This window comes from Mangifera indica, chromosome 8 (assembly GCF_011075055.1).
Source record: "Mangifera indica cultivar Alphonso chromosome 8, CATAS_Mindica_2.1, whole genome shotgun sequence".
Lineage (NCBI taxonomy): Eukaryota > Viridiplantae > Streptophyta > Magnoliopsida > Sapindales > Anacardiaceae > Mangifera > Mangifera indica.
In genome coordinates, this window is record NC_058144.1 from 13,417,132 (window position 1) to 13,426,487 (window position 9,356).

Sequence of the window (9,356 nt, forward strand, 5' to 3'; positions counted from 1 at the left end):
GTTGTGCTGACTCTGGCATGACCCGACCTGAAACGATTTATTGACACCTGTATTGAGACTTAACATTTTATTTTTTATCAGCGAATGTTACTCTCAATGTACTGTTTTTAATAGACTAAAATACCTTCGCTGCACAAAATCTTTTTCACCTTTTTTCCAAATAAAAATCAAAGACAATGAATTGAACTCACTATGTAAAAGTGCAGACATTCTTCCTATAAATTCTCAATCTATGAGCCGCAAAGTTGCTATCACATTGCATTTCACACCATACCCATTGGCAAAATCATCATCATAACCTCAAAACACCATCAGTCTCCATGTAATCCTTTGCCTTACGCTCTAAGTCAACCAAATTATCCTCACTTAAAATTTTTAAACCAATTCTAACACCAAATGCATCATTGTCGAAATCAATCTTTCCATAATTCCTCAATAACTCATGTCCTAGATCGTGATTAAAACCCAACCCTTGATTCAGCTCACCGTCATCTCATCAAAAGAAAACTTTAACTATGAAAGGCAGCAATTGAGGAAGAGGCCAAATTCGTAAAATCCAAAAAAGGAAAAAGGTCCCAAGAAGAAACAAAGCAACTTGGCACTGCGAGGGATTAGTGCATGCGGGGGAGTTAACATAATGATGATGATGAAAGCAATAGAAGAAGAATAGAGCGTAAGTGAGGAAAGAAGAAGAAGCACTCATTTGCCAAAACATAGATTCAAAAAAAAAAAAATTCTTATGCTCATTTAACGTTTCTCTAAGGTTCATTTTGGTTTCTTTTGGATTCTAGTGACTAATTTTATCCGTTTTTTCGGTTATTGTTGTTGTGATGGTTATTGCGGGGTTTTTAATATGATTTTGTGGATATTAAAGGATTTATAGTTGTCTGAGGTAAAAAATGGAGAAGGTGGCAATTCGGAAAAAGAATTAAAAAGAAACCATAGTTTAATGACGATTGTTTCCAGCAAGCAAAAGACTTGAAATCTTACTGCTCCCCTCTGCTTGCTGAGAAATTAAAGAATATTGAAGAAAGGACAATGCTGCTGCTGAATCATGTCAACGGGGTATTGTGAAGACAATATATGTACAACTATTGTTTGATTTCTTTGTAAGTGAATTGTGTGCAAAGATAAATCAAACTAGAAATGACGAAATTGATGGTGACATGATTGTGCAAGTGAAGAAGAATTAAAACCCTCCATTGTTCGTTTGCCACATCTCTTTTTACCTTTAAGCCTTTTAATACGGAGAAGATTGAAGATAAAAGGTATTTCAGTTCATAAAACTAGTAAACAATTCAGTGTCATACCTTGAGAGAAAAAGTGAAAAAATAAAATAAAATAAAATAAAATTACGTATATCTATTTTGGATACATAAATAAATAAATAAATATATATATATATATATATTTATATATGTTATTATGTAATTGAGTGATTTTGAATTAAAAATAAAGTAATAACTAATTATGTGATAACACATATAAATATGTATACAATTATATATCAAATATAGATACACATAGTATTACTTAAAACATAAAAAAAAAATAATAATAATTTTCAATTCAGGGGTCTTAATAATTGCTCTGGAAATAATACTTATGACCACAGGAAATTGGTTAATAATTTTAAATTTAAGCGATAATTAAATGAATTACATATTGAATACTTGAGAAATAATGAGAATTGAATTGTAATTATTAATTAATTAATCAGCCCTGATTAGCTTAAAGTCAAACAACAAACGGTGCTATTCCTTTCTTTAGTTGAGAATTACATGGATGAATTCTAATGTTAATTACCAAGAACAAATAAATAAAAAATATTTTCCGATACTCACTGTGAGCCATGCAACTTAAATCCGGGTCTTCAATTATTTATATATAAACAGCCTCTCATTCAAATCACTCCCATCCAATTCTTTTATTCATTTGATAAATTTAGAATTGAATAATCTCTTCACAATCACATCTTGTGCTTTGAAACCAAAGATTAAATCCATGCGTCTTTTTGTGATTTTCTTCTTGGCTCTTGGTTGTGGAGTCGCCACAGCAGCCGAGTACAAGGTCGGTGATGAACCTGGATGGACTCGCCAAATTCCCGTTGATTACTATCAATGGGCTTCTGACAAAACTTTCTATGTTGGTGACACTCTATGTAAGTAATTTATGTTATAATATCCGTTAAGTCTTCTTGTCAAAGTATATTTCTACTTTTGCTGAACAATTCCTTGATTTTGTGTAGTTTTCCAGTACCACTTACCCATGCATGATGTGACGGAAGTGACTGCGAAAAACTTTATGCAATGTAAAGCACGAAACCCAATTGCCGTCCACCGCACTGGCGCTGATAAGATCGAGTTGAGGAGGACCGGCCACCATTTCTTCATTTGCGGTACTCCCGGCCACTGCGAAGCCGGAATGAAGTTGATGGTTAGGGTTACTTACAAGCCTGGACAGAATTTTGAGAAAGATACCAAGAACCCAGACGCTGATACTAGCGAGGAAAATTCACTAGCGTCAGCGCCTGTTGCGGGAGAAACACCTGAAGCTAATTCTAACGATGTAAATTTACAAATGGGAGTGTCTAATGTGGGAGAAGCACCTGAGGCTAATCCTAGCGATGTAACTTTGCAAACGGGAGCGTCTAATGCTGGAGGAGTAACTGAGGCTAATCCTAGCGATGTAAATTTGCAAATGGGCGCGTTTAATGGTGGAGGAGCACCTGAGACTAATCCTAATGAAGTAAATTTTCAAATGGGACCACCTAATACCGAAGAAGCACCTGAGGTTAACCCTAGCAATGTAAATCTACAGATGGGAGCGCCCAATGTCGGAGAAGCACCTGAGACTAACCCTAGCCATGTAAATTTACCAATGGGAGCACCTAATGAGAATGATCCTAGTGGTGTAAATTTAGAAATGGGAGCACCTAATGCCGGACAAACACCTGATGAGGAAGATCCTAGCGATCCAAATTCAATAATAGGAACGCCAGATGCCAGAGAGGATGATCCCAATCAACAAAATTAGCCAATGGACGTGGCACCCGATCTTTCAAGGCTTAATTTTGCCTCCTTATGATAATATAATGCCCCAACCCCAAAATAAAAGAATTGGAAGACAAACTGAATCAGAGCCGCAATATATCCATCTGCGATAACATCTGATGGGATTTACTTAAATATATTATTAATAATAATCGAAATTTTGACAACGGGGTGTAAATTGTTGTTTCAAATTTCTTTTACAAAATTTAACCTTATAACAATAATTTTCCGCCTAAGTGCTGGTATATGAACAATTCTTAAAAATGAAATATGGACCCTCTTTTAGCTTTTCTCGCAGATCTTGTCATCAGCTCATATTTGTATCGTGTTAGTTTGAAGTTTCATATCAAAGATTTTTAACTTTAATCCGATTTGATTTAAAATTGTGTCAAAATTTTTTAATTATAACCCAACATTTTTAACGTTTGAGTTAATCCGCTCTAACTTAAATTAATCTGAAGTTATCTCTTATTTTTACTTTCAAAAGTATTTGTATCATATTAATTTTTTTATTAAATTAGCCCAACCTATTATTAATAAAATACATAATATAACATTTTGTCTTATTGACAAATGATAAAAAAATTTACATACTAAAACTTTTAAAACACATAAATAATTTGACTAATCAAATCAAATTCTTATCGCTTAATAATAAAATGAAATATTTAAATAAAAATAAAAAATAATATAAGTAATTATAATTATATAAAGATACAATTATATGCAATATATAAATATTTCAAATTCTTACTATAAAAATATAATATGTAATTATAATATGAGTAAAACCTTTAAAATTCGTCTATAATATGATTAATTAAATTAAATTTTTACTACTTAATAATAAAATAAAATATTTAAATAAAAATAAATAACAATATTATATATAAATATAACTCTATGCAATCTATAAAAATTTCAATTGTTGATATTGTTTTTTAACATTTCAATAATTTATCCCTAATAAATTTTATTAAGATAACATTTTTTTTTGAAATATTCAAGTCAATTCATTTTGTATTGGGTTACTTTTGTGTAAACTTTAACACTATCTAATTTAATATTCAAGTTAATTCTAACTCGATATTTTTTATATTATGTCATATTAAGTTAACATGTCATGTTAAAAAATGTCAAACCTAAGTTTTTGTCTAGTGTAACTTTAAAGCAAGAGGGTGGGTTAAGGGATATATGTCTTATTTCATTTCCTTTAAAAAATCATAAGCTAACTAATTACTTTAAAATATTTAGATAATTATTAATTAAAAATAACATTAATTTTTTTATTTTTCTTAAATATTCTTAGTGTTAAACAATAATTTCTTTCATTAATTTTATTTTTTATGGTCTTATAATAGCTAATATAAACTCAGTTAACAGTAAAAAGGATTAATATTTCAAAAGAATTTTTAAATTTCAATGAATAGTTGTTAAAATTTTAATTGGAAAACTTAATAAATTAATGTAATACAATAATGAACCAGCCATCCTACTATTTATTTTCTAATATTATATGTATAATACAATATACCTTATACGGTACTATACAATATCGCACACCAAATATACCTTAATGGTGATGGAAAAGAGTTGCAAAAACATATTTTCTTTTACCTTTAATTAGCTAATTGAAATTGACATCTAAATGAAAATATTCTAAAAAATATTTAGAGAAAATAAAAAATAATAATACAATGAATATATGGACTATTTCAACTACGTGTTATGTTGGTCTGGATTTATTGAATCACAAAGAAATTGTTGAATTAATTATAGGACCAAATCCTTGTTAATGTATGTGGCTTAGAAATGAGGTACAGTTTCCTATAATTATGATAGGCCTCACAAATTCACTATAAAATACCATGATAGTTGACCTCACTATTGTGCTTTAAAAAAAAAAAGAAAAGAAAAGAAAACCACAAGATTTTAAAGAAGGAAGAATTCCATGAGTTTACTGATAATGCTCTTAGCTTTTGGTTGTGGTGTAGCCATGGCAATGGAGTACAAAGTCGGTGATAACAACGGATGGACAATCGAAGCTCCCATCAATTGCAGCCAATGGGCCTCCGATAAAACGTTCTTCATTGGAGACATTCTACGTAATGGATCATACGCTTGATCCATCTTCATTCTTTCTATTTTTTTTTTTTTTCAAGCGCTTTTATTAAAAAACATTGCTGTGCAAGCCTTAATTAATCAAGGGTTATGCAGATTTTGAGTACCAGCCGAGCAAGGACGATGTGATGGAAGTGAGTGAGGAAGACTTCCAACAATGCAACAAAGAAAAGCCAATTGGCATCTACCGGAGCGGCTCTGACAAGATCCTGTTGAAAAGAGCCGGCTACTATTTCTTCATCACCACTGCTTCCAACCACTGCAATGATGGACTAAAGTTGAGCATTAAGGTTAATAACGCTCCACCAATACCCTAATTGAAGGAATCAACAACAACATCAACGCGTCCTAACACTATATTTACGTGAATCATAAGAGGGTTTTTGTTGTGATCATTTGGCAATCTTCTCATTGATAAAAGGAGGTTATTTTTTAATAATATATAATGTGGATTAGATTCGATTTTGTTGAACTCTTATGTATTTTAATTATATCAAAACTAAGTTTAAAGTTGTTAATTAATATTTAATGGGTTAATTAAGTCCATGACATAACATAAAATTCTTATGTTTAAAAGATAAATGAAATTTATCTTTTCAACTTTTAAAATACGGGATGCCCATCCCTAAATGTAGGACGTCGGTTCCTTTGCTCGTCCCATGCTTGTTCTTGCAAATCTAGAGCTTTCGAGAATTTTTGCCAAATGAATAGGGACACTCATCCCCATGACTAGAATGCTCATCCTTATGATTGGGACATCCGACCACTTTCATGGGACGCTCATCCTTTCACATTTGAAGTATTTTGAAATTTTGAAGGTATAAGGCAAGATGTTTGTCCTAAAAAAAGGGGCGTCTATCCCTTAAGTGGCGTATTTCAAAAATTTGATTGTTGGACATAAGATTCAAAGCCACCAAAGTCAAAATATGTAAGAAGACACTCGTCCCTCAAAATAGGATACTCATCTTATCGTGTTTTCAATGTCAAAACATCATTATCGAAACTTAATAGATACTTTATCCCAACCAATGGTCATTTGAGTCATTTCAACTATCCAAGACTATAAATTGAAAACTGTTTGATGGGGAATAGGTTAGAGAATACTAATGTAAAATCTTATGCTCTTTTCTTTTCCAAAATTCTCTTCAAAAGCTTACAATTCATATCATTGAGAGATATCTTGCACTTATTCTTTGTATCAGCCTTTGTAAAGGCAATTACATCTAAATTTTTTGTAATCAAACTCTTATGGGCGAAATCTCGGATAAACTATTTTTGTGGGCGCAATCCCAGATAACTAGTGTATGTGGGTACAATCCTAGAGAACTATTGTAAATAGACAGTATCCTTTTGAGTGAAACTTCAAGCGAATTCCTTGAAGAAGTAGGCATAGGAGGCTTGAAAGAGAAAGCTTCGAACCACTATAAACTCATGAACATTTTTATCCCTCTCTTTTTACTTATACTTTATTTAAGTGTTGAATGATTTGATAAGTTATTGAGTATTGTTTTTGCTTAATTGATTGTGAATATTGTTGAATCAATTGAGTGATTGTGTTTAATTGCACATTTTGTCTAAACGCTTTTATTTGGCTTAAAGTTTTTAAATAATCTTACTCACCCCTCTCTACGGTTATTAGCCATTTGAGGTTTTTCAATTGGTATTAGAGTTTGGACTTTAGGTTATAAAATCTAACAATTTTTAAAGTTTGAGATCATTTAAAAGAGCTTAACATCTACCTCGGTTTTTGGTGAAGGATATAGTATTACAAGACCAATATTATTTTATGGATCAAACTACACTCAATAGAAAATTAGGATGAAATTTCACATTAATTCCGTAGATTATAAGTTATGAAAAATAATTGAAAATTGCAACTTTGTGCCTAGGGAATCTAGAGCAAACTTTCCTAAAAATGAAGAAGATTTTAATAAGGAAGATAAAAAATTAATGAGTTTAAATGTAAGGGTTATGAATATGTTATTTTGTGCATTAGACTCAACCAAATTTAATCGTGTTTCCTCATGTGATTTAGCTAAAAAGATATGGATCATCCTTCAAACTACTTATGAATATACAAGCCAAGTGAAAAAGTCCAAAATTGAGCTTCTCTTTCGAGAATACGAGTTGTTCGAAATAAAGTTGGAAGAAAATATAATCGACATGTACAAGAGTTTCTCAAACTTGGTATATGGCCTTAAAGGAATTGAAAAGTCGTTTGAGACCATTAAGATAATGAAAAAGATTCTTTGATCATTGTTGGAATCATGGAGTATGAAAAGGACTATCATTGAGGAATCAAAAGACTTGAGTAAAATAGGCACAGATGAACTTATTGGAAGTCTATTGACTAAGCCTAAGAAGAACATTGCCTTGAGAATAGAAAAATGTGGTGATGATTCTTCAATGAATGAGGAAGATGTAAGTCTTCTTACAAGGAAATTCAACAAATTCCTTTCAAGAAGCAAAGGCAAGAACTTCTCCAAATCAAAATACAAGGAGGATAATGACGATGAAGTGATATGCTATAAATGCAAGAAGCTCAGTCACATCCGAAAAGAGTGTTCTTAACTCATGAAAAAGAGGAAGGAAAATAAGCTCAAAGAGAAGGCGCTTACACTACTTGGAGTGAGAGTGACATTTCAAGTGATGAAAGTGGGCCGGAGCATGAAAAAGTTAATCTATGTGTCATGGCAATGAGCAAATTGAAGGAAGAGAGTAATAACTCTAACTCTTACTCTTTTAATGAATTGCAAGAAGCATTTAATTATTTAATGGATAAATATAAATGTATGTATGCTAAAAATAAATCTTTGAGAAGGCAGTTGACATACATTAAGAATGAACACGAAATTCTTAGAAGCGAGTATGCTAAAATCAATGAAGAACTTGAATTAGTTAAAAATGAAAAGATTTTAGCATCAAATGAGTTAGAAAAGCTAAGAAGTGAAACTGATGTATTGCTTTAAAAAGTGAATAACTCAAACGAGTTTTAGAAAAATTCAAGATAGGCACAAAAAGATTAGATGAGATGTTGTAACATCCTATTTCGGAAATGGACCCTTTAACAGTAATTTTTTTTTTTGTAAAGAGATGATAATAATAACCATAAAATACAATTTGATACTCATGAGAAATCATCACATAATATTTATTGGAAAACAATGAAAGTGTCAAATTGTTCCAAAGTAAAATTTAGTGATTATAAATAAACTGATAGTTTTGGAATGCATGAATTTCATAAAGTAAATTATTATAAAAATAAACAGAATAAAAATAAAATAATTGTAGCCAAAAGCGTAGTTCAACGTGCTAATCCACTCGCCTCTCCGTCTGCCCTGTTGTTTTTTCTACCTGCAACACCCCAAAATAAATATATAAGTTGAAAAACTTAGTAGGTCTTTTTAATAATTTTGATATTCCTTATGAATATTCTAGACAGAGTCTCACAGTCACACGAATCTTGGACGTACCTGACTAGAAACCCGTCTCAGGTGCCTCTTACACTATCATATTAGAGGCATCTATTTTAGATATATTGTATGTCTATTTTCATCAAATTCGAACACCTATCTCATGTGTCGCTCATGTTAACATCATATATCAAATTAATTCCATTCTCAATTTGTTTGGAACTGGGACATCTCATCAATCGATTTAAACATACTCAAGACTAGGACATTTTATCAACTAGCCTCTAATACGACTCATAATGACCTACACTTGTAATTAGAGCTATGTTTTCAAATACAGTCCCTTTACGAACTCTCATAGGCACTAAATCAATTCCCACATTTTATGAGTAGTGCCAACATTGTCTTCCTAAGATTCAACTCAAACATGAAAAACTTGAAATGGATGCATTGTAAGTTATTAGAGTGTATTTTATTTGGTGCAGGTGCACCACAACATGTGTGGTTATGCACATGGCATCCCAAGCCATACAAATGCAATTTAAATAGTGCAGGTGCACCTTAGTTCCTGTGGGCGTGCATATGGCATACCAGTCTAAATGCAAGGCTGGCATGCTGTGCAGACTTTAATTTCCACCCAAAAATTTCGTCTTGCCCAAAATACTCCAATTCTTGGAGATTATATTCTGCCTGGTGTGTGAATCTCTCCTCTGACATCCTTATCACACGTTTGATGTGTGCATAACCCCTCCAACGAGTGCACAGCACG

General features: G+C 31.7%; 2 protein-coding genes across 2 annotated transcripts; both read left to right on the forward strand.

Moving 5' to 3' along the window:
* Nucleotides 1–1,930: 1,930 nt before the first annotated feature.
* LOC123224427 (early nodulin-like protein 2) lies at nt 1,931–3,216 on the forward strand. The gene is made up of 2 exons (XM_044648081.1): nt 1,931–2,161; nt 2,249–3,216. The coding sequence occupies exons 1-2, from the start codon at nt 2,005–2,007 to the stop codon at nt 3,034–3,036; spliced, it is 945 nt and encodes a 314-aa protein (XP_044504016.1). The 5' UTR covers nt 1,931–2,004; the 3' UTR covers nt 3,037–3,216.
* Nucleotides 3,217–4,959: 1,743 nt separating this feature from the next.
* Nucleotides 4,960–5,694, forward strand: LOC123222328 (mavicyanin-like). The gene is made up of 2 exons (XM_044645025.1): nt 4,960–5,158; nt 5,271–5,694. The coding sequence occupies exons 1-2, from the start codon at nt 5,005–5,007 to the stop codon at nt 5,489–5,491; spliced, it is 375 nt and encodes a 124-aa protein (XP_044500960.1). The 5' UTR covers nt 4,960–5,004; the 3' UTR covers nt 5,492–5,694.
* The last annotated feature ends 3,662 nt before the right edge of the window (nt 5,695–9,356 follow it).